Source organism: Cibotium barometz, chromosome 22 (assembly GCF_041138505.1).
Source record: "Cibotium barometz isolate CiBa-2024 chromosome 22, ASM4113850v1, whole genome shotgun sequence".
NCBI lineage: Eukaryota > Viridiplantae > Streptophyta > Polypodiopsida > Cyatheales > Cibotiaceae > Cibotium > Cibotium barometz.
In genome coordinates this window covers 25988476-26013394 of record NC_141067.1, presented here as the reverse complement: position 1 = coordinate 26013394, position 24919 = coordinate 25988476, and the positions used below count along the sequence as shown (strand labels likewise).

Sequence of the window (24919 nt, the reverse complement as noted above, 5' to 3'; positions counted from 1 at the left end):
ACGTTGATAATTCCCTGTGCAGATGTGGGTACGTTGGGCCGCCAATGGATCCCTGGTTCCTGCCGTTATAATGCCATGTCTTCCTACTTTATTTCCGAATGGTTTACAACAAGTTTTCAATAAATTGGAAACTACTTTGAGTATGAGTTCCTCTGATCACCCGCAATCTAATGGGCAAACATAGCATGTGAATTAGATTTTAGAGGATATGCTTCGTGCGTATATCTCTAGAAAACCATCGAGTTGGGCAAAGTATCTTCCAATGATGGAGTTTGCCTATAATAGTTCTAAGCATATGGCTACTGGTTATAGTCCATTTATGCTTATATATAGGTATCAATCTAGGGCACCAGTTAATGTCAGTTTTAATGACATTGATGCATCAAGGGATTTCTTGTGTGATATGTAGGAAATGTTGACCCAAGCTCAGGATTCTATCAGGAGTGCTCAGGATAGAGCATGATTTTATGCTGATATAGGGGACGCTCACCCTGGTCTTTTGAGCCAGGAACGTTGGTTTATTTAAAGTTCCTAAAGATCCTTAGACTTTGTCAACATGAGAATTTGGGGAAAGGAAACGTCACTTAATCCCTGAGGTTAAAATTAAGTGGAAAGATAAGGAAATTGAGGATTCGACTTGGGAGTCAGTAGAGAACGTTCGGCACAGTTTTTCTTCTTTTCATTGCAAGAGTACAATGTTTGAGAGAGGGGAAGTATGTTATGTGCACATTATATATGTGCATATATCCTAGATATTGTGGTCCATTTCAAATTATACGTCGGATTGGCACGGTTGCATATGAATTAAAACTACCTCCACATGTCAGAGTTCATCTAGGCTTTCATGTCAATAAACTGAAAGAGAAGCTGGGAGGTGAGGATAACACAGTTACTTCTCAAGAACTCGTTGAAGTCAAAGATTTGTCTTATGTTTCACATGAACCTAAAAAGGTACCTGAATTTAGGGAAAGGAAACTTCGTAGTCACTTAATCCCTAAGGTTAAAATTAAGCGGAAAGACAAGGAAATTGAGGATTCGACTTAGGAGTCAGTAGAGAATGCTCAGCACAGTTTTTCTTCTTTTCATTGCAAGAGTACAATGTTTTGAGAGAGGGGAAGTATGTTATGTGCACATTATATGTGCATATACTAGGAGGCTAACCCACCCTAGACACGTGAACGTGGGAGCATGGGAACATGCTTTAGTGGAGAAAGGGTTAGGTCTAACATTGGGTTGAGGTTAGGGTCATGCAACCAAGGGTCACACATGGAAATGGAGAGTCAAGAGTCACTTGAGGGCCCTCCTATATAATAGGGGCATGGGGCACTCTTAAGGGATGTACTCTCGTGTAGAGCATTGTGTCTACTCTCTTGCCATTTCATGCTAGACATATGTGTTGCTTGTACCCATTGGGCTCGAGGGTGGTTGGGTGGATGAGTATATGCCTAGATTATGCGTGTTTATGCATAGTGATTAACTAGAGATATCTATGGGATTTTAACAAGGAAGAAAGCCATTCACCCAAGTAAACAAGGGAGTGCAACACCTCCAACGTCACCCCAAAAATAGATCAGGCAGAGCCAAGTGAAGCCACATGCACAAGAAACACAATAGGTTCATGAAGATTCAGTAGATATACTCCTCTACTAGATGGAAGGAAAGCTAAGAAGTTCTCACTCAGAACTAAAATGTCTACAACAACACCTACCCATAAGCTCCAAAGTATCAACTTGGTTTCCTTGGAAATAAGACAGAAGGAGGGTGAAAGAGTACCCAAAACCAAGCCATAACTTCCAATTTAAAAGGGTACAAGGTAACGGGTTATGCATCTCACATCATAAAATGTCCAACCCATTTGATGCCGTGAAACAAGTTCATACGTTTCATAGTTCTCCTCCTCTCAATGCATATTATTTGATTTTGTAGTTCATCTCAGCATCATCGACTGGCAAAGCTAATGGGGTAGTCTAGTTTGTGTTCTCCAGGTTGAGTTAACACACACCCAATAGCAAAGTTTGATGCATCAATATGCACATGGAAGATTAAATCCCAGTTAGGCATTCGCAAGATTGGAGCACTAGCCAAGGCCTTCTTTAATAACTCATATGCACGGTCACAATCTTCGGTCCAAATAAACTCGATGAGAAGCTTATACAATGGTCGAGCTATCTCGGCGAAGAATAGAATAAACCTTCGATAATAACCAACATGGCCCATAAAACGTAGGACTCTCTTATAGTTGGTGGGTGGGGGCAATTCCAAAATGACCTTGATTTTACTCTCGTTAGTGGAAATCCCATTTTTGGGCACTATATGCCCTAGAATGACTCCGTGTTCAACCCAGAATTGGCATTTGTTGAAAGGATTCAATGAGATGCGATATAATCTACACCTTTCAAATATTTTTCATAAACACATCAAGTACTCGTCCCAAGAGGAATGAACACAAAGATCATCTAAGAAAGCTTCACAAAAGTCCCTTAGATATTCCTTAAAGGCTGTGTAATGTTGCAGGTGCATTGGTCAAGCCAAAGGCCATGATGCGAAAGGCAAACACCCCAAACTCCGTGATAAATGTTGTTTTAGCTTGGTCCTCTACTGCAATTGTGATCTGATTGTAACCAGAGTACCCATCTAAAAAGCTATATGCCTCCTTGCCTGCAAGCACATGTTCAAAATACGGCAAGGGGTAATGATCCCTTCTGGTGGCTGCATTAAATGCTGTTTTAACTCTTTCAAACTCCGTGATAAATGCCATTTTAGCTTGGTCCTCTATTGCAATTGTGATCTTATTGTAACCAGAGTACCCATCTAAAAAGCTATACGCCTCCTTGCCCTGCAACTCTTTGAAGCACATGTTCAGAATACGGCAAGGGGTAATGATCCCTTCTGGTGGCTGCATTAACCTTTTTGAGATCAACGCACACTCTGAGTTTCCCATTCTTCTTTGGTACGATGACTATCGGGAGAAACCCATTCTGAGTGCTCAATAGGATATATGAATCCATATTTTATAAGCTTTTCAATTTCCTCTTGTATAATCTTTGCGTACTTAGGATTCATTGGGTAGGGACGTTGCTGGACTGGTTTAGCAGTGGTGTTGCACTACCGAGGGTGGAACACTCTTCATATCATGATATGTCCAAGCAAATATGTCTTTGAATTCCTTAAGAAGCTTCTTAAGTGTAGCTTCCTCTATCTGGGTGAGGTCTTGAGCAATAAAAACTAGGTTAGACTCCTCACCTGGATCTGCTAGTTCTATCTCCTTAACTATTGTCGGGCCATCGTAAACATCGCTACTCCCATTGGTAGCGTTTGTTGGGCTTTTGTGTAGACCACTTTACGTTCCCCTATGGTAAATGATTTGAAATGCTTGGGTGCGGGGTGTAAGTCTACTGGTTCTTGTTGTGCCAGGCTTTTTTCTTTTAATTCCGCCTCCTTTTGTTGCTGAGCTATCTCTTGGTTTTGCCGCCTTCTCGCAGTACGACTTAGTTTCGGTTTCTCTTCGATTTCTAATTGGGCAACGTCATGAGGTTGCAGAATATACCACATGACACTTTGGAGGTATTGTCCCCAATTATCCGCTAACTTCTGATGAGCGTCAATGAGCGTCAATGGCTCCTACATAACTAAGCCATTCTGCAGTGGATCTTTCTTTGTTTATTGCAGTTCGTACATTAGCTCGATAGCATTGGCGCTTATGTCTCATTTTCTTCTTACCAAGTTTTTGATTTTTATTTCTATCAGATTTGGACTCACTTGGTCGATCTGTTCACTTGTGTCCCCCTCACTTTCAGATGAACTGCAGGAGGTCACCGTCCTAGGCCTTGAGCACATTGCTTCCACACGGGTGAATATTTGATTCATCCCTCCCATCAGGCTCAGAGTCAGTTTCTTCTTGAGATTCAGACGACTCAGAGTTGCATTGGTCAGAGTCTTCGCTACTGTCAGTGTCAAGGGAGTTTACCACTTTCTTGCCATCAAGAGTCAAGTGCATAACATTTATTGGCACTAACAGTGGCATATTTCAGCTCCTCAGGCTTTACCCAACTTGTGCCTCTATTTCCCCATGTGTCTATGGTTGCCGCTAGGTGTACCCAATCCACGTTATCCGACTCAGTCATACCCGGTAGGGCATCCATATAAGGAGAATCTTTCCCATCATCAGTCTCTTTTTTGTATTTATAGCAATACTTTAATGGGGCGGAGTGAATAGTGGTATCCGATCGATTATCGATGATAACCTTGCTTCCTAAAGGATGTGCGCGACCATTCTCAAGATCAACTCGAATGACAGAGTCCTAGAATTGTAGGTAGACATGGTTTTTCGACTAGTCATATACCATTTGTGCTTCCCTCATGAAAGGACGTCCTAAGATCATTTGATATGACATAGGATGCTTGGAAAAATCCATTACAATGAAGGTATGTCTTACCTTGTATCCCAGAACCTTGATCTTAAGGTCCCTTAACATTCCAATAGGTTTAGCAAGAGTTCCGTTTGCCATCTTAACCACTATGTTTGTGACTTTGAGGTGAGGTCTCCCCATAGATTCCCAATAGTTTTTAGTCACAATGCTCACTCCAGCACCACCATAGATTCCCAATAGTTTTTAGTCACAATGCTCACTCCAGCACCACCATCGAGGATTCCCTTTAGAGTCAATCCCTTGGTAGTAATGGGGAGGGTTGCATTAGATTCGTCACCTTCAAAGTATTGTCCCAACTTGTTAACAGGTATTTCCACGACGACCGAGTTTTCATCTAGGTTGGGTTGTAGATCCCAATGTTCCTCCTCATCTTGAAGCGTGTCGGGTCTATCCATATTTGCAAATTATGGTAACCCCGCCCTTAGTTCTCCATTGAGAAATGCTCGAAGAGCTAAGAATAGCTTAAGATCTCTGTATAACTTGGATATGATCGTGGTTCTGATTTCAGAGGACATGAAATCCATTAGCTTGGACACATTCAACGGTACTTTTCGAGATATCGCCCCTTGACTAGGGACTGGTGAAGAGGGAATCACTTCCTCTTTGATGGGGTCAGGCATTCCCTCACTAAACATTCTTTCAAGCAAGAATGGTGGTTGCCCACTTCTTGATGTCCTATCCTCACTTTCTTCCCGAATGATACTAGGTATAGCTAATGGTTTATGGCTCCTGTGAGGCTGAACTTGTGTAGGAAACACTATGTCTGGAATTTTGATTCTTCTAAGGTTTGCTGGCTCCAGTTCTCTTTGTGTTTCTTCCACCAAAACCCTTAAGTGTTGCACATATTAAAATCTTCTCAATTGGGTTTGGGTAAGTTCCAATCTTTTTCTTGGCCCACGTGGCTTGTCTTGGGGAGTCTCAGTCAGTTTGGGTGGTCGAGAGGGCATTAGCTGACTTGGTTGTGGGGCTGAGGAAGTTTCCTTCTGTTTCCCATGATTTATGTATTCGCTTGATTCTCCTTCGTTGAGCTCCCGAGTGGGATCCTCCCTTAAGGATCATTCATATACATGCGGGGTCGTCCCCTGTTCCTATGTTAGTCTTTGAACTAGGCTTGGAGCTAGTGGCATTAAGCGATCTCTTCCGTCACGTTTTCTTTTCCTTTGCCCGAGCAATTGATGCAGTATCCCTCTCTTCAAGAATGTAGTTTTGATTTTGAAACATTGACCGTGTAACTACATTCGCGGGTACAACAGGTGTGGTTCCTCGTGCCTGATTGGTGACCTCAACCAAATTCAATGGCGTAATCTTGGGTGCAGTAGGATTATGTGGACATTGAGCAATCAAATGATCTATGCCGCCACAACGATTACATGTAAGTACCGGCATTCCCGATGTGCTCCCTTGATTTGGTTGCATCTGAGTAGCGATCTTCTGTAGCCTATTAGGACACTCCGCTACACGATGCGGTCCACCACAATCGTAGCTTTGAAGAGGTGGTCTCCTTGCCAGGGTATTAAGGTTTTGCCCTCTTCTGTGGTGAGAGCAGCCGCTTGATATACAGGCTTGACTTGCCCGAAATGATCCTCCATGTAGTACTGGGGAGTCATTTCAAACGTATCAATCCCATATGAAACAGTGGGGTCTATCTCCTCTTCATAATCCCCACACGCACTATGTGACTCACAACCCATCTGGTTTATAGGGGTAATCCTTGTGGATGTGGAGGTTGTGGTCCTAGCACTGGCCATGGTAATGGCATAGACTGGACTACATTCGGGTTCCTTGGAACTATGTGCTGTGACGGTTGCTTGATAGTAGGTGGTGCAGGCATCAGCGCGGGTACTTGAGGTGTGTTTGACCAGGCTGGTGGTGCTTGATTTGCCAACATATGCTTAAGTACTAGGCAATCCTTGGATTGATGGCCATACTTACCACATGCATTGCAATTCCCATTGAATTTAACTATGAATGTGGAACATTCACTCGTACTATATGGTCCTAAGCAAACCGAACACCATTGTTGCTCTCTTCTTGGGTACATATGGCTATTTTGAGGAGCTCGATTACCCCTAAAGTATTCTTGGAGAGCCTTAGTAAGGTCAGTCAGACATTTCAGATATCTTGGGCTGGTTTTGCCGTCATTGGCTCGTGCCGCCCAGATACTTGCGAACTAACGGATTTTGTCTCCGAAGATACCTTTTTACCTGCAATCATCAAGTTGTTTTCTAACTGGATTGCATTGGCAGTGACTGCTTCCCACATCGTAAGACCTCTAATGACTAGGCCATTGTATATGTCCTCGTGGTGCAATCCTCAGATGAATCTATCAAGCAGTTGGTTGTTATTGAAGCGCTCGAGAGCGCAGCGAGAATTTAGATGCTTCAATCGACTAATAAAGTCTCTCACTAACTCCCCTTCCTCGCGTTCAGCTTTTTGGAGTTGAGATGCTACTCCCCAAAGCACACCCTCACGTATGTATTCTTTCAAGAACAATCTCTTGTTGAGAGTGGGATAGTGAGTACGCTCTTCAACCCTTAAAGTCCGATACCAATCTCCGGCTTTTCCACTTAAGGTTAAGCCTAAGGCTTTACATTTATGTAGCTCATTGTGCTCTTCCAAGGAATCACACACGTGTTCAAAGACTTCAATGTGCTTCATAACATCCTCGTTACCATTGAAGTTCTGAGTGAGCTTAGCCACTTGTACCGCGCCCTGCTTCTAGGCTCTCTCTCAGGCATGCCCCGCATGTTTTCCGCAATAGATCGTCCGCCGATCGTGTGAGCAAACACTGCGAGATCACCTAGGTGAGCAGGCATAGCTGGTGGAGGCACTTCTGGGATAGCCTGGTTGATAGGAGTTGGCATTGGTCTTGGTATGTAGGCAACTGACGTAGGATATGATATGTGACTAGGCCTAGCTCCTCTTGGATAAGGGTTGTGATAAGGCGGTCGTGGAGCATATGCCATTGGCATACTAAGAGGCGTAGGAGCTACATGAGCATGAGTAGCGATAGGTACATATGGTCGATAGGCACTGGCATGCACTGTTGTAGGTACTGTTCCACTAGGTAGTAGCGGTGTCATACTAACTACAGTGGTAACAGGTGCGCTTTCTATCATGCTCATCGGAGTAGGCGTTGTGGATTCCCTAATTGAGCCAAGGTTGGGAAAGCTAAAGTTATTGCTCGTGGGCTCAACCTGCATTGAGACTCCAGGCAAAACAACATTTGAAGGGTCTATGGGACTCACCGAGGGAGTCTCCAATTGTGACAGGGTTGGTTGTTTGGCCTTGCCCGTATCCAAAAATTTCATAGAGCCAGTGGAAACTAGGTTCACTCCCCTATTTTGCCTCTCAAATTGGATAATTCTATGAATAACCTCACATATCATTTATTGTTGCTCCTCTAGATTAGTGGCACTAGATGTAGATCGTATGACTTCTAACCAACCTACATGGTATGTATAACCCGTGTATAGGTCAGTCAGAGTCTCCGTGTGTAGATCATATTCCCAATTTTCATTGAGAAATATCCCATCTAGACTTGGAGTGCCAAACGGTTCTCTTGAAGTGGACGCAATGTCACTTCTTATGGATTGACTTTTAGGGACCTCTACTTTAGGAGGCACGTCAGAAGGTGGTAGCTCCGTAGGGCCTTCATTAAAACGAAGTGGGTAGAATATCCACATGGACACTCTTTGGGAAGGTAGGGTCTACATGAGATGTGAATGGCGAATCTACTACCCCTTCTTCTTCGTTTACTTCGCTTGTCGCATGTTCAAAGCGTGTAGCTCTACTAAAGGTCTCTATTAGATGACTAAATATGCTAGATTCGAGTTGTGGGACCCAAACTGGCATGTTTTGGCTTGCCTCCTCAGGGTTCTTGGTAGGGTGCCCTTCCATGGCTTCTGAGTCAGAGGACGAGTCACTATCCACAATTCGTGGATCTTGGGTTACACTTCCTTGAGTTCCAGCTGAAGGCCAAGATGCTAACGTGGAGGGATGGTGTGAGCCTGCGTAAACTGCTTTCTGGTGTCTCTGTTGCCATATATATATATGCAGTGATGTGTGTGAACACACTTAGGACCGCCGGGGCACTTTTTCCCTCTTTAGGAGGTTTTTTCCCCCGGCTTGTATATACGCCCATCCTACTAGGGCTATCTTATCTTTTGTACATTGACACAATCTAACACTTTGTGTTGTGTGCATTCTTGCTTCTTCTTCTCCAAGCTTTGTGTGCTTTCCTGCAACCCTAATTCCAACAATTGGTATCAGAGCAGGCATCGGCTCCCAGGGCTACGCCGCCAGCACCCTGCGACTCACGTTCTCCGATTGAGTTCTGCACAGGTGTTTTTGTCATTTTCTGCAGAAATTTCGACAGTGCAGTTTTCTGCAAAACAGGCATACGTGTTCTATTGTGGACCGTGCTACATAGCACAAGTTGTTCTCTGTTCAGTATTTGCTTCATTACAGGTAGCTTTTGCATCAGTTTCAGTCAGTGGCCATGGCTGATAACAGCAATGATGTATTTCGCATGTTGTCTGCTGAAGACAGGATGGAGACAGCAACTACCCACTTTGGGCATACATGATGCAGCATGTTTTGGTTGCAAAAGGAGTGTGGAACATTGTGCAGGGTATGGATGTACGTCCAGGTTCTTTGGATGTAGGATCTGTTGAGGATGTTGCAGGTTCTAGCAGCTCTACTGTTGCTGCTGTTTTACCCACTGCTGAACAAGCTCGTTGGGATGGTAAAGATGCACAGGCTCATGCCTTGATTGCACTTTCTGTCAAACGGAACATCACCCCACATATTCGTTCAGCTAAAACAGCAAAACAGGCTTGGGATATTCTAGCTGGTTTGTATGCAGGTCGTAACGAGGCAAAAATCGCTTACCTGCGTAAAGAGCTAGAATTGAAGATTATGCAAGAAGATGATGACATGAATGTTTTTCTTGCTGAGATTAAAGATCTCAAAGAACAGTTGATTTCTGCAGGTGAGATTATTCCTGATCATTCTCTTGTGCAGACTGTTCTTGATGCTTTACCTGAGTCATATCAGACTTTTGCTTCCACGTGGAGACTTCTTACTGAGGACAGACCTGATGCTATCAAGTATGATACTTTAGTCAACAAGCTCTTGCAAGAAGCGCAGTAGTCCAGGCAAAACAGGGCTAGGCAGCGTGCAGTTGATCAAGCATTTATTGCTGCCCAGCAGAGCAGAGAAGAAGTGGTAAGGCAGCCCCTTCCACTGTTTCTTCTCCTATTAGCAGGTCTGCAACTTCTTCTCCTTCCACAGGTAGCAACAATAAGTCTGAGAAGGCTCTTGATAAAGGCAAGAAAAAGACCAGGTGCAACTATTGTAAGGCAAATGATCATGTCATTAAGAATTGTCCTAAGCTAAAGGCTAAAGAGGCAAAGAAGAAAGAGTCAAATGCAGCCACACTAGCGGATGCTTCTACAAATGCAGATTCTGCAAATGTTGTGCAGGATACAGAATGGGCATTTAGCGTGTATTGCCAGTATAACCCATCTGTACATGATGCATGTTTGGCAGTTTCTGTTGACTCTCATGTTTGGTATTTTGACAGTGGTGCTACAAAGCACATTACCTCGCATCGTGATATGTTCACTTCTCTTGAGGCTGTCTCTAATGGGAATACTGTCACATGTGCCAATAATGCTTCTTACCCAGTGAAGGGCGTTGGTAAAATTATGCTTACTGCTGCAAATGGCAGTGCTTTCACACTTTCGGATGCTTTGTATGTGCCAGGGATAAAGAAGAATCTATTGTCTGTCTCTGCACTTGCTAGACTTGGATTTGTAGTCAAATTTGTGGATGACAGATGTACTGTTCATGATTTGACTTCTGGTGATACGATTATTGCATCTGGCACCTTGTTTCGTGGGCTGTATAGGCTCAATTCTTGTGATGACAAGTGTGTGGAAGATTCAGCAAATGCAGTTTCTGATGAAAAGGCAGTTTCAGATGCAAAACTATGGCATGCTCGTTTTGGTCATCTGAACTTTGCTAGTTTGCTGCGTTTGCAGAAATTTGATATGGTTGCTTCATTGCCCCCTCTTGAGGCACCATTGAAACATGTTTGTGAAGGCTGTATTTTGGGCAAAATGTAGCATTCTGCGTTTCCAAAGGATGGTTCTGTGCGGGCCACTCGCAAATTGCAGCTTGTACATAGTGATGTATGTGGGCCTATGCAAACTCCGTCATTTGGTAAACACTTGTACTTCGTGACTTTCATTGATGATTACTCAAGGCATGCATGGGTATATCCACTGAAGGCAAAGTCCGAAGTGCTTTTGTGCTTCAAACAATTTTTTCTTATGGTTGAAAATGTATCCAGTTGTACTGTGGGCACCCTCCGTACTGATCGAGGGGGGGGAGTACATGTCTAAAGAGTTTGATGCATTTCTGGCTAGTCGTGGGATAAAACACCAATGTACAGTACCGTATACCCCTCAGCAAAATGGTGTTGCTGAGAGGAAGAACAGGTCACTTATGGAGATGGCACGATGTATGGTCAAGAGCCAAGCTTTGCCACATGCGTTTTGGCTTGAGGCTGTCATGTGTGCTGCATATGTACTCAACAGGTGTCCCACTAAGGCCTTGCAGTCTATTACTCCATACGAAGCTTGGCATGGCAGGAAGCCTTCTATTGGTCACTTGCGTGTCTTTGGTTGCTTGGCCTATGCTTTAGTGCCTGTGCAACAACGCAGAAAATTGGATGATAAGGCTGTCAAATGCATTTTTGTTGGTTATAGTGCTGAGAGCAAGGGTTACAGATTGTATCATCCGCAGTCAAAGCGTATCTTGATTAGTCGAGATGTTGTTTTTGTGGAAGATGCTGTGCAGCCTTTGTTATCATGTACCAAAGAGACAGGTGTAAGCTCACGGGATATATTTGATACATTGTTGCCTCTGTTTACAGGTGGGAATTCAAATGTAAGTCCTAATGAGGCAAATATTCAGCCTATGCAAATTTCAAATGACATCATAGATCAGCCTATTTCTGATGCAGATTTACAGGATGTAATTCATGAGGATAGGGCTGAAAATGAGCAGGCTAGAAGTATGCCTAAATGGCTGGTGCAAACCTTGCGTGATAGTAAGATTGATGCACCTATGACTAGTCGTACTCGTTCAGGTTTTCAGCATGCCTCTTATACATCAGATTGTTATGCTTTGGCTGTGTCTAGTATGTGTGAAGAGGAAGAATCTCTTTCATTTGATGAGGCACAAAATTCAGAAAATTGGTTGGCTGCAATGCAAAGTGAATATGATGCTATAATGAAGAATGGTACATGGTCTTTGTGTGATTTGCCTATTGGCAAAAAGGCCATTGGATGTAAGTGGGTTTTTAAGTTGAAACGAAAGCCAGATGGCAGTGTTGACCGCTATAAGGCTAGACTTGTTGCAAAGGGTTATGCTCAAGAAAAGGGCATTGATTTCGATGAGACCTTTGCTCCCACTTGTCGTATGACTACCATTCGTAGCATTTGTGCATTGGCAGCTCATAATGGTTGGAATGTACATCAGTTGGACATAAAGACTGCGTTCTTGAATGGAGATTTGCATGAGGAGGTGTATGTATCGCAGCCTCGTGGTTTTGTTCAAAGAGGGCAGGAAAACAAAGTGTGCAGGTTAAAAAAGGCTTTATATGGTTTAAAGCAAGCTCCACGAGCTTGGTATGAAAAGATACATGCATATTTGACTGCACATGGGTTTCAGAATAGTCCAACAGAAAGCACTTTGTATGTTAAACGTGTGGATGATGTACATCTAATCATTGCTCTCTATGTCGATGACATGCTGCTCACAGGACCAAATGAGAGTCATATTGCTGATTTTAAGGCTGATTTGAATGCCTCTTTTGAGATGTCAGATTTGGGACATTTGCATCATTATTTGGGGATACAATTTAAGCAGTGTGATGGAGGTATTGCTTTGTGTCAGACAAAGTATATTGAGACATTGTTGCGGAGATTTGGCCTTGAAGACTGCAAGCCTATTGCTACTCCAATGGAGACAGGTTTGAAGTTGAGTCTTCATGATGCTGGAGATCACTTTGATGTCACACTCTATCAAACAGCGGAGATTTGGCCTTGAAGACTGCAAGCCTATTGCTACTCCAATGGAGACAGGTTTGAAGTTGAGTCTTCATGATGCTGGAGATCACTTTGATGTCACACTTTGGTTGCCTCATTTATGTATGCATTACGAGGCCGGACATTCAGTTTGCAGTCTCACAGGTGAGCAGGTTTATGCATAGCCCAGGGTCTCAGCATTAGAAGGCAGTTAAACGCATCTTTCGCTACTTGAGTGGCACCATACATCTTGGGTTGTTTTATCCCAAGGGGGGATCGTTGCCGCCAGATTTACATGCTTTTTCGGACTCAGATTGGGCTGGTTGCTATGACACAAGAGTGTCCACAAGTGGTTTTTGTTTCATGCTCGGTAGCTCATGCATATCTTGGTTGAGCAAGAAGCAACCTACTGTGGCCACTTCTAGTTGTGAAGCTGAGTACAGGGCAGCTTTCACAGCTACGGTTGAGTGTGTGTGGCTCAGACGGCTTATGGTGGCTGACTTGGGTGTTGGACAGGAGTCTGCCACCTCTATCTTCACTGACAGTCAGAGCGCATTGGCAGTTGCGAGAAACCCAGTTTTTCATGCTCGCACAAAGCACATTGAGGTGCATTATCACTATGTCAGGGAGAGACTCTCAGCAGGAGAGATCAGCTTGGCCTATGTGCCAACACAGGACAACCTCGCCGATCTTTTCACAAAGGCGCTTCCTCGTGAGAAGTTCGAAGCTTTCCGCAAAGCTTTGGGCTTGCTTCCCTTTGTGGACTGATCTACTTCGGGCATGGCACTCCCCTATACATGAGTGCCAGCTCTCGTTCACACCATCACTCCCAGGGGGGATTTGTTGCCATATATATATAGGCAGTGATGTGTGTGAACACACTTAGGACCGCCGGGGCACTTTTTCCCTCTTTAGGAGGTTTTTTCCCCCGGCTTGTATATACGCCCATCCTACTAGGGCTATCTTATCTTTTGTACATTGACACAATCTAACACTTTGTGTTGTGTGCATTCTTGCTTCTTCTTCTCCAAGCTTTGTGTGCTTTCCTGCAACCCTAATTCCAACAGTCTCAGACTCTAGCACCCGACCAAAGCGTAGATGCATGTGACGTGGGTACCCTACGGGCGTTGGTAACTACCCTTGAAGCCCACACAAGTGGTTTCTTGGGTGTTTCGCACCCCGTTTTTACTTGTTTTTGTATTGTTTTCAACCCATTTTTAACCCCCTTACTTATGGTCGAACTTGGACTAGGGCGTGTGATAGCTCGAGACGATAAGCGTATCGTTTTAAGGGTCCTAGCGTGCTTTACAGCACAGTGTTCGCCCATCCGGAGTTCCTGTGGTCCTCAGAACAGTCTATTTGCTTGTGGGGGAAGGGTGAAGGTTTTATCCCACATGCTCACTCCACTCCTTGGGGGGTGGGCTACATATAGAGCTCCACTTCCCTTAAGCTTTCACTTGAAAGAAAGCTATGGAGGCTCACTCTCCTATATATATATATCCAAAGACCGAAGCCGGGGTCGAGGTCAATTGGGGGTTTTTTCTTTTCAAATTTTTTTTCTCAAATACAAAATTTCTTTCCTCTTCACACGGGTTTTTTTTATTTTTTTAAATTTTAAATTTTATTTTTAAATTTGTTTTTAATTTTTTTAATTTTTAATTTTTTTAATTTATTTTTTTTCAAAAAAAAGTTTTCTAGGGTTTGTTTTTTGCGGTTTGGACTTAGGACTTAGCCGCGGCGCTGCTCGCACACTGCGCAGAACTAGGTATTCAAAAATCTCCCTCGTTCGCGTTCTCACACACGCAAAAAACCAGAAAATAGGGCGCATGACAAGAAAATGACGAGGGAAACGAGAATTGCAGAAACAAATTATAGAACACGAAAAAACATCAACAACATACACACAATCGCCTTTCCTACAGTGTAGATTTCACTTCATGCAGAAGCCCGAGCTGCAAAATTGGAGCTTGGTGCAGGGCATCTCCCCGGCAGCGGCGCAAAAAATGTGCGCTTTTGCCGCACGAGTCGGAGCTGGGGACTTCGAACACCGTATGCGAGCCACGAATGGCTGCAAGCATACAACCAGAAACTAGCAAGCTCAAACAGAAAGCAAAGGTGTATCACTCACCGCTCAAACTGCCGCCGTGGTGAAGGATTCTCGCATCGCAGTGAAGAAGGAGCCGTCGCCACCGCTCTACTGCCGTGCCGCCACACAGTGCTCTCTCTCTCTCTCTCTCTCTCTCTCACACACACACACACACACACACATACGCAGGAGAAGGGGACCGAGAAGATAAGGCAAGAGCACACTTTGTATTCAACACATGATAATGAGAGTTTTAGGGTTACATTTGACTCTTATAGGTGACTTAACCGTTCACACATGGGCGCCCATACATGGCCGGCCGATCCTAACCCTTATCCTACTGATATTCAAGGTGCGCCTCTCATCGGCGATCACCCAATCCCTTTATCCTTTATATATGGTTCCGACAAGCCCGCGACCGCAGCCCATGACTCAGAATACTTAAATTAATTACATGACGTAAAACATAGTACGTCTCAATGTCCGTCATAGGTTAACATTGATGAAATGTGAACCCCGATCCACTGACTAATTCAAGTGGGCAGCCAAATTTAGAAATGATCTATTCATATAGGAACTTGGCCGTAGTTTAAGCATCATCTCATTTAGAGGTTCACGATCACATAACGTGCTTGGGATGGATGCATTGCTGGACTAATGGGTCCAACAAAATTTATACCTCATTTTTCAAAAGGTTGTGGCACAATGACAGGGGTGAGTGGCATCTTGTCCTTTTGTTGTGGAATAGCAAATTTTTGGCACTCCTCGCACCTCTTTACAAATTCTATGGCATTCCCGACTAACGTAGGCCACCATAGTCCTGCTTGAAGCACCTTGCGAGCTTTAACTTCTCCCGCAAAATGGCCTCCGGCTATTCCTGCGTGTGCTTCTTCTAAGATAGTGACAAACTCATCTTCTCGCACCACACATCTCCTGGGATATCATCCTTGCCTAACTTATATAATTCCCTAACAATCAATTGATAAGGTGCGGCTAGCTTAACAAGCGGACGCATTTTATCCTTGTTCAAGGGTCGATCTTGCGGAAAACCATGAGCTAGTTAGTCGGATATTTTCTCACTCCACTCAAGTACCATGTTAAGTTTGAATAAACAAGCATCTAGAAGATCATCATCAATGCTTGTTACCGATTCTCCATTAGGAATTCTATATATGGTCTACCAAAACATGTCGTGTTCCTTTTTGCATCGTGACCGTAAAGTCGAATTCAAGGAGTAGAAACAACCATCGTGTGATTCTTCTTGTAGTGCCAGGCTTGTTCACCAGATATAATAGGGCCTGATGGTCCACAAAGAATACAAATTTATTGGCCACTAAGTAGTGTCTGTATTTCTTTATAGCATAAACCTTCACGCTCCATGAAGAATGCGCTAGCTCGTGCACTAATCCTAAGACCACCCAACTGGAATATTGTATTCCACATTTAAATTGATGCATCAAACTTCGCTATAGGATGTGTATTGGCGCAACCTGGGAATTCAAATTGGATTACCCAGTTTGCTTTGCTAGTCGTTTCACAACTGAATGATGTAGAGATAAACTAGTCGGCATTCCTCAGTCCATTCAAAGACAATGAGTAGTTTATACAATGGCCTATAAATTTTAGTATATAGAATATGATGAAGCATTGATAATACCTAATGTGGCCCATAAATCGTTGTATGCCTTTGTAGTTGGTTGGTGAGGGTAATTCCAAGATCAATTTTACCTTGCTCTCATCAGTGGAAATACCATTTTTTGACACAATGTGCCCTAAGATTACACCATGCTTAACCCAAAATTGACACTTTAAAGGGTTTAGGGATATATGATATAATCGACATCTCTAAAAACACCTTCCTTAAAGTAAGCCAAGTGCTCAGTCTAGTGTAAGTGTGCACATAGATCGTCAATGAATACCTCCAGCCACTTTTGCAAGTAGTCCTTGAAGGCATCAGGAAAGTTGCTGGGGCATTGGTGAGGCCAAAAGACATAACCTTATAAGCATATGTCCCCCACATCATATTAAAGGCCATCTTGTGCTGATCTTCTGGTGCTATGGACACCTAATTATAGCCTGAAAACTTGTCTAAGAAGCTGTAGGCTTCTTCACTTGCTACCCATTCTTCTGACATGTCTAGTGTATGGTAGTGGTGGGTAATGATCCTTCCTGGGGGCTGCATTAACCTTTTTGAGATCACAAACCCTCAATTTTCCATTTTTCTTTGGCACAATCACGATTGGTGAAAGCCAATCTGTGTGCTTGATTTCATACATGAAATCCGTAGCAATGAGTTTATCAATTTCCTCCTTTACAATTGTCTTTACAATTGTCGCATATTTTGGATTCATATGATACAGTTTTTGCCTGGATGGTCTCGATCCTTCCATGATCAGGATAGTTTGTTGGACCACCTTGGGTGGTACACCCTTCATTTCCATGTATTTCCAAGAAAAACAGTCTTTGAATTCTTTTAAGAGAGCTATGAGCTCTTCTTCTTCAGTCCGCCTTTAAGTCTTTAGCAATGTAGATAGGTTTGGTGTCCTCCCTTGGCTTTGCAATATCAACCTCCTTAACTTCAGCTCGGCCGTCATAAGAAGTGGATTGGCCATCTTCCTATACTCTCTTTGCCATAAATTGGATCAATGGCACGTGTCTTGAAATGGTTTGGCACTGAGAGTAGGTCTGGCGGCTTGTCGTCGTCCTCATCTTTCTTCTGAGCCATCATCTTTTTTGCCTTGTGCCGCTCGGCTTTAGCCAGAGATTTATTTTGTTTTCACATCCTGCCTTAGTGAGTTTAGGCATTTTCGGCTCTTGTGGCATAGCCTTTTCCTCTCATTTTCCTTATAGGGTTATCTTAACTCCTCACCCCAATTCTTAGAATACTCGCCATGCACCTTAGTGACTTGGAGATATCTTACCCATTGGGCATCCATGGGTTTACTTTGTAATAGAGAATTTTGTCAAGCGATACACCTCTTTTGTTTTCGCCATCTCTTGAGGCATTGGGTTCTATTGTTGCGGCCTTGCGAGCCATACCCTTATGTGCTGGAGGCTTCATCCTCTGTTTCCTCTTCTCTCTTGGTTGCACATCTACCATGCGCACTGAGGTGGTAGGAATGTTTTCCCAATTTAACGTATTGGGTTCCTTTAGGAGGCAACACGTCTATAGTGGCAAGTACATGTATCTAATTTTCGCTAAAATTCGGAGGTGGAAGCGATGCATACATTGCGGCCTCTTTCTCTTCCCTTGAATTCTCCTCAAATTGTTGGAAAACTTGTACGGATGTGGTTCACTTTGTGGTGACTGAATCATTTCCAAATAATTGGCCTTCCATGTATGTAGATCGATTTTTAGTATCTGTGAATCCTTTCGAGCATACACTTGATCTAACACCCAATCATGCATCAATTTGGCTTCCCTCATGAAGGGTCTGCCCAATATAATGTCATATCAATTTGGTTGTTGCAAAAAGTCTATTACAATAAATGTATGATGGTAGCGGAACGAAAAGACCTTAAGCTTAATGTTTTTCAATAGCTCCATTGGTCTTGAGGATGTCCCATCTTGATGATTAGATCAGCTCTTTCCAATTCTGGTTTTCCCCAGTTTTCCCAACATCATTTGGTAAAATGATGCTCACACCCGCGCCTCCATCCAGGATAGCCACCAGTGCTTGGTACCTGTTGTGGTGGATTAGAATTATGGCATTCATATCATCACTCTCATAATACCGGCCCAATTGGTTGACATGTATTTTGACGAATCTGGGTGCTCCTTCTTCCTCGTGCATGAGGTTTTTCTCTACCAGAGGTGACTGGCTATGTCTCTAGGTTCCCTCACAAAAGTGAGGGCTCCTTACACATGTTTGTCACGTATTCAATCCTAGGGAATGAATGGATTGATAAATCTTGATCTGCTTCCTCAAACATTCTTTCCACGAGGTCACTTTGAGTTCCTTCCTTGGACTCTTCTGGGATTGGAGTAAGTACATCCAATCTCCTTTCCTTTAATAGCTCAGTTCTTGGATACACTATATCCCTAGCCCAATTAGCTCTTAACTTGGCCTTGTGATTTCGTTGACACTTCTCAACCAGGGCCTTAGCTTCTTCAAGATTTCTTATTTCTTCTTTAATATTTGGATATTCTCCAATTCCCTTAGGGTTCGTTGGTGTCTCTCTTGCAGATTCTTGGGTGTGCCCATCCTGTTTCGGCAATTGCCCATCCTGTTTCGGCAATTGGCCACCTTCTTCCCTTGATTGGGTGGATCCGGTGTGTCAGTGGTATCTTCTTTGGATCCATCCTAGATTGTGTCCATGGTATCTTCCTTGGCCACTTTTTTCACTCTTCTTCTTCTCCCAGTCTTAGAGGTTGTAACACCTCTTGGGTTTTTTCCTTTGTCCACTTGTTTTGCTTACGCTCGTGTCAGAACATTTAGGGACATGAAATTCCCAAGCTGCACACTTATAGTCCTGATAGTGGCATGGTTAGAAGTAGAGGTGGAACTACTGGTGCGATACGGGCAATCTTTGATCAAATGATTGACACCACACTTCACACATGAAAGTGTAGGCATCATGTTGGTCTGAGCTACGAGACTGGCTAAGCTTGACTAGCATTAGTCATATTCTTAAGAGGACACTCCTTTACTCGATGAGGTCCATTACAATGAAAGCACTGTATGGGTCCTCTTCTCATAGTTGAGTTTATGTCTTTTCCTTTCCATTGTACGACGGTGGTTTGAAACATTGGTAGTGTCGTGCTATTCTGTAAGACATAATACTCTGGTGTGATATCTGTGGACTCCTTGTAATAGTCATTATTGACTTCTACCTTGCGCATGATTTCTCCCTCATCCAAGGACTCCTAAATCAACACTTGGTTGATTTTGGCCTGTGGTAGGTGGTGGCAAAGGTGACATGTCCTGCATTCGGAACATCCCTCTGGGTAGGTAGGTATTTGGCTGCCCTGTAGTCACTTTGGTTTGCACTACTGGTATTGGCAAGGTTAGCAGTACTTTGGGTGCTAGCAATTGTGATAAGAGATGAACTCTCGGATACCTGCACATGGTAGTGTCATGGTTTCCCAATCTCTAACAGTGAGCACAATAGAGTAATTGCCTTGGTCTTAAGTGAGGGCTTTTGGTGCTCGTATGATTTTGTATGCAAATTGAGCATTAAATCAATTCTCTCGAGGGGGTAGAGATGAGCATTTCCTGATACTTCTCTCCCATTCCTAACTTTTAATTTCTCCAAGATGGCATTACTGAGTTCTTCCACCGATATGTTACCAACTTGCTTGTTCTTGGTTCTTGTGTCCTGATGACTGGAGACTCGCAATGTTGCCACTACTGAAGTTGCCTTGGCATCTTTTGGTTGTGGGCAACTCAAGCATATTGTCCTCATATTCAATTACCAACTTACAGCAAGTATCTAGAGTAGTTGGACAGGCTAACACTAGATAATCGTGCATCTTATGATCTCAGACTCCTCTTCGGAAGCAAGGTAGTAGCTGATCATCAGTTAGCCTTTCCCTCAACTTGCATCTTGAATTTAAGTGCTTGAGCTGAGAAACATAATCCCGCATAGACTCATTTTTCTTTTTCTTGACATTTTGGAGTTGAGCAATAGGACTCCATCTGTCACCACTTCGAGCAAAGCTCGGTATGAACACATTTTTAAGTTGAGTGAAATTGAATTTATCCTCAAGTTTTAGTGTTCGATATCATTGGTGAGCCTTCCCTTCAAGGGTCAGGGAAAAAGCATGTATCATGGTCACGTCACTCACTGTCCCACATGTTTTCTAGGCAGACCCAAAGATCTCTACATGTTGGATCGGGTCCCCATCTCCTAAGAATTTTTGCACAAGCTTTGAAATAATATGTGGCTTCATCTGGGAGGGTCTGGATTCTAGGGTAGTTCCCAACTCCATAACCATACCTCAATCCATTTTTGTGGCCATATCTAGCAGATCCGCCCTTGTGATTGCATTTAAGTCTATGTTAGGATCTACAATTGGCCAACGAGGAGCTACCCCCACTACCTAGACCACATCCTCTCCCTAGATAGGTTCTTATATTCAGTTCAAGTCTATGGCTAGGTCCGGGTAATTCCTCATTACCTGGCTCATTGTTAGCAGACTCGGCCCGCCTTTGTTCGATGAGGAATTCCATGCTCTGCAAGAATGTGGGATCATTGATCATTTCTTGTATATCCTCTCTTGTATAGAGACGATTCTCGCCACCTACAGGTGCCCTAGGTAGGTTGTCCTTCTCCTCTTATGTCTCAGGGCTCTCGTCAGCCCTTGTTCCTCATTGATGGGTTCCAGAGTTGGTATCACTCCATCTATTATTCCCATCCACATGCTATCAATGGTATTTCTAAATGTTTCTAGTTCCTTGCCACGTGGTTGAAATGGATTCACTTCCTTCATTTCCCGCTGTTCCGCCCTTGTTCTTCGAGTATCGAGCTCTTGTTTTCATAAGCTCAATAATGGCAATTATCGCTTTGCCTCAACCCTCTTCAAGTCTATTTCTATTTCCTCCAATGTGGGGAAGAAGACTTGACCTGTCATGTTGGCGCTTTCCTTATCCCTTCTAACCCTAGGGGTCATCCCACTGATCCTTACTATGTTAGTATGCCTAGGGGGGCCAGAAGGTTGGGTTAGTAATTCCGGTCTTAGACCATGTCCACAGCACTAGTTGACGCGTCCATGCTCGTGCCCGTACATTGCGCTTCATCTTCCGTTCCGTGTTGGTGACCAAAAAATCCCTTGGCCATATCAAAGATTCCACTTGATCTCGCAAGAGAGGAGGGTTTTTCTTCCTCTTTCTCCAAGGTCAAAGAATCTTAGCCCTTCTTCTATGGATTCCTTGTGCTACTTGTTTGTATGACTTGTTTGTATGGTGGTCAGAGTCCTCCAAGCTTAAACACTCAATTGAGTGCTCCTCGAGCGGCTTGAACCAACACTTTTTTGGTAGGAACCTGGGTGATTTGATGCACAATCGTCGTGGTACGGTCGTCTCCAATGAGTTTACCAGACCTCAAGTGCATGAAAATGTGTTTCGACAGGCGAAATCACTACTCCAACCGTTTTATCTATTTTTGTGCCGAACTATCTTTTTTGGCCGTAAAATACCAGATATCCATGAAACCGCAGAGAATGGTTCACGTTGTGAAGTAGCAAGCAGTAGTTCATGCCGTCAAACAAAATGTTGTTCACGTTGTGAACTGTTTTTCACGTTGCGGCTCTGTTTCACGTTTCAAAATTCCAGCTCAGAATTACTTTAAGGTGTGAAGGGTTAACTCGTGAAGTATTAACCCTTGAAGTAGCAGGTAATGGTTCACGCCGTGAAGTATCAAATGCTTCACGCCGTGAAACAGAATATGGTTCACACCGTGAAACTGAGTGTGGTTCACGTCATGAAACGCTTCATTGCTATCTCATGTGATAATATTTTTTGGTTTAATCATGTTAGATGTGTTAGATAAGGCAACCTAATTTTAGTGAGGTAATCTTGAGATTCCCGACGGTGATTGGCGACAGGTGTTCATCACGACGTCGCGAAGTAGTAGGGAATGGTTCACATCGTGAAACGTTTCCTACACTTTCACGTGTTAACAACCTCGTTGACAGAATCAAGTGACAGAATCAAGGTTAGAGGGGTGATTTCCCTATCTTTCCCTATCAAGGTTAGAGGGGTGATTTCCCTATCTTTCCCTATCCAAAGGATCTCGAACGGTTATACCAAGGATGAGGAATGCAATGCAAATCATAAACACAAACTGATGGCTCTTTGTTTTTGTAGTTTTCGTGATTTTTTGAAAAACATAACAAAATGTGTCACCTCCTGTTAGCTTACGCTATAGGAATTGGTGTGACGAAAAACAACAAAATTGAATGTAAAATTGAGTGTAGCTTTCCTCTAAGTACTCACCCACCCTTCCAACACATGATTTTCTGTATTTTTTTTCTCTACCACTCAAACCTTATCTACACAGTTTCTTCACATTGCAACTTCCAAATGCAAAGGCAATGGTGAATCTTGCATAGTGGGAGAGCTGAAGCTCTAAAAGGATGGAAGGAAAAAAGGTGGTTCCCCAGCAGCGGTGCCAAAAATGTTATTGGCTACCACACCTCCCAAGAGGGAACTCCACACAACCATAAACGGAGAAGCAATAGACATAACAATTGTTGGGTACTTACTAATTCTTCGAGCTCATGTCCCTTGAGGCTTCCCAAGCTCACTTTGGAAGCGGGGAGATAGTCTTTGCAAATGAAACTCGAGCTCTAATTGACATGGTGCCTCACAAATGTTTAAGCAACTCCTTTTTCAAACTTAGCACTTGTGCAAGAGCCAATAGATCTTGACTTGCCATGGAGCTTTCCTCAGAAGTTGTGCTCTAGGTTAGAGGAGGGGCGAGTTGCGTGAAGCGGCCAGAACCAATTCTCACCTGCCCCACTTTAGCTTCAGTTTACATGGAGAATCGTAAAAGTAAGGGTCCGATTATGGAATGAATTTGATGAGGTGTCTTTGATCTATTTGATGAGGTGTCTTTGATCTATTATAGCTGAAATTGTGTAACATCATTGAAATTGATGCTGACGAGCAAAGTGGTTTTCTCCCTACTTCTTACGATGCGCTCAAGACGTAGTTGGAGCTTGCTGTGATGAACGTGCTCTGAAGACACTAAGTGCGTGTGCTTGTTTGCATGTTGCATATGAAAAGCCCCTATAGATGATATGTTTAGGTAGCCTACAGAGATATTTGGTTATAGATATTTTGATTTGTGAGGGTTTGGAAAGGAAACCCTAGAAAACCCTCTCCCCTCTCAAACGCATTGCCTTAGTTCATCTTTCCTTCAGGCTCTCACCCGTTGTCCTCCTTCTCCCGCATCCACAGAGCCTGTGTCAAGATGAGCCCTGCCGCCATAGCAGCCCCTGAGATCTGTTGCGCAATGAAGTCCATCTCCCACTTCAGCTGCTCTTTCCGTCAGGCCTCTATTCGGCTGTGGTCATCCGCGCCCTTCTTGGGCAGCTCTGCTAGCTTGGCTATGGCGAACAACAGAGAGCTCGGGACTGCCCTCCGTCCTTCTCCGTTCTCCCTTCAGGGACCGTCTTCCCGCCCCTTAAAGGCCCTCACCATCGTGAACGCCTACGGCCCCAGGCGCCCCTCCGACCGAAGCTACCGCCGGGAGCCCCTCCCTAATGTCTCTGAGCTCGACCTCGAGGAGCAGGTGAGCCGCATCGACATGGACCCTAATAAGATGCTACAGAAGGGAGACCCTAACTCGATGCAGGCAATTATCAAAGATGTCATGCCTGTCGGGTACTTTCTGACACTTCCCACAGGCAGGGATGCGTACCTTCCTGCAGACGACCTAGGGTTTACTGGAGGTCTTGCCATCTTGCAGCGCCTTTTCAAGGAAGGCCAGGAGATTACTGTTCGGATTGTCTGCAGAGGTGGAGCTGGCCGTGAGATTGTGTCCATCAAGAAGCCCGAGTTTGCCCCTCCCAGTGAGCAGAAGACCATCGAGAGCATGCGGCTCCACTTCGAAAACGAGAAGAAGAACAGGATGAACCCTCGCAACCGCAGGCACCAGAACTACCAGAACTACTAAAGTCTAGTACGTAGCAGAGCCTCCCCTGTTTTGAACTAGGGCTCACAGTAGATTGTTCTAGCAGGATTACCTGTGTTTTGATTTTGGATTTGTAGTTACGGTTGCTAATTAGGGAATGGTGGGCCTTTACATGGTAGGGTATGCAATGGGGTCAAAGCATGCATGTTCCTATGTGGTTAAGCACATAAACATGTTGTTTGGCATGGCCCCGCATGTGGTGCATGGTAAAGCCCAATATGGTTCAGGCTTTTGTCTTGTCGCAGGTCGTACAAATTTGTTTGTGGTTAAGGCTTACGACAGGGTATGTCATAGATCCTAGCGAGGTTATGTCATGTATGGGGGCTTGGGTTGTGTCATTTTGGATTGTATCTGGGAACTTCTGGATGAGACAGGACGGGGTATTTCATATTTATATGCTCTGCAAGTTTTATGAATATACTTTCAGTTCTTTACATTGATTTTTGTACTGTGAGGTGAATGTCTATGTAACCAGGATTTTTAAGAGGCCCAAGGGCTGGCACAAGCCATGATTACCATGTCTTGATTTTTCTTAGGTCTTGACTATGCGTGCTATTTTGACAAACTATCTGTGGTGGGAGTTACAGAGATGCTTTCAGCTGATCAATTCTCTTATGTAAGGCTCATCCTGTACATGTTCCTGTCTTAAGTGTAAAAGTCTGATC

At 43.8% G+C, this 24919-nt stretch overlaps 1 protein-coding gene across 1 annotated transcript; it reads left to right on the top strand.

Moving 5' to 3' along the window:
* The first annotated feature begins 23394 nt into the window (after window positions 1-23394).
* LOC147626454 (uncharacterized) lies at window positions 23395-24686 on the top strand. The gene has a single exon (XM_086816526.1). It carries the CDS (start codon window positions 23532-23534, stop codon window positions 24234-24236), a length of 705 nt encoding a protein of 234 aa, XP_086672652.1. The 5' UTR covers window positions 23395-23531; the 3' UTR covers window positions 24237-24686.
* Window positions 24687-24919: the final 233 nt, after the last annotated feature.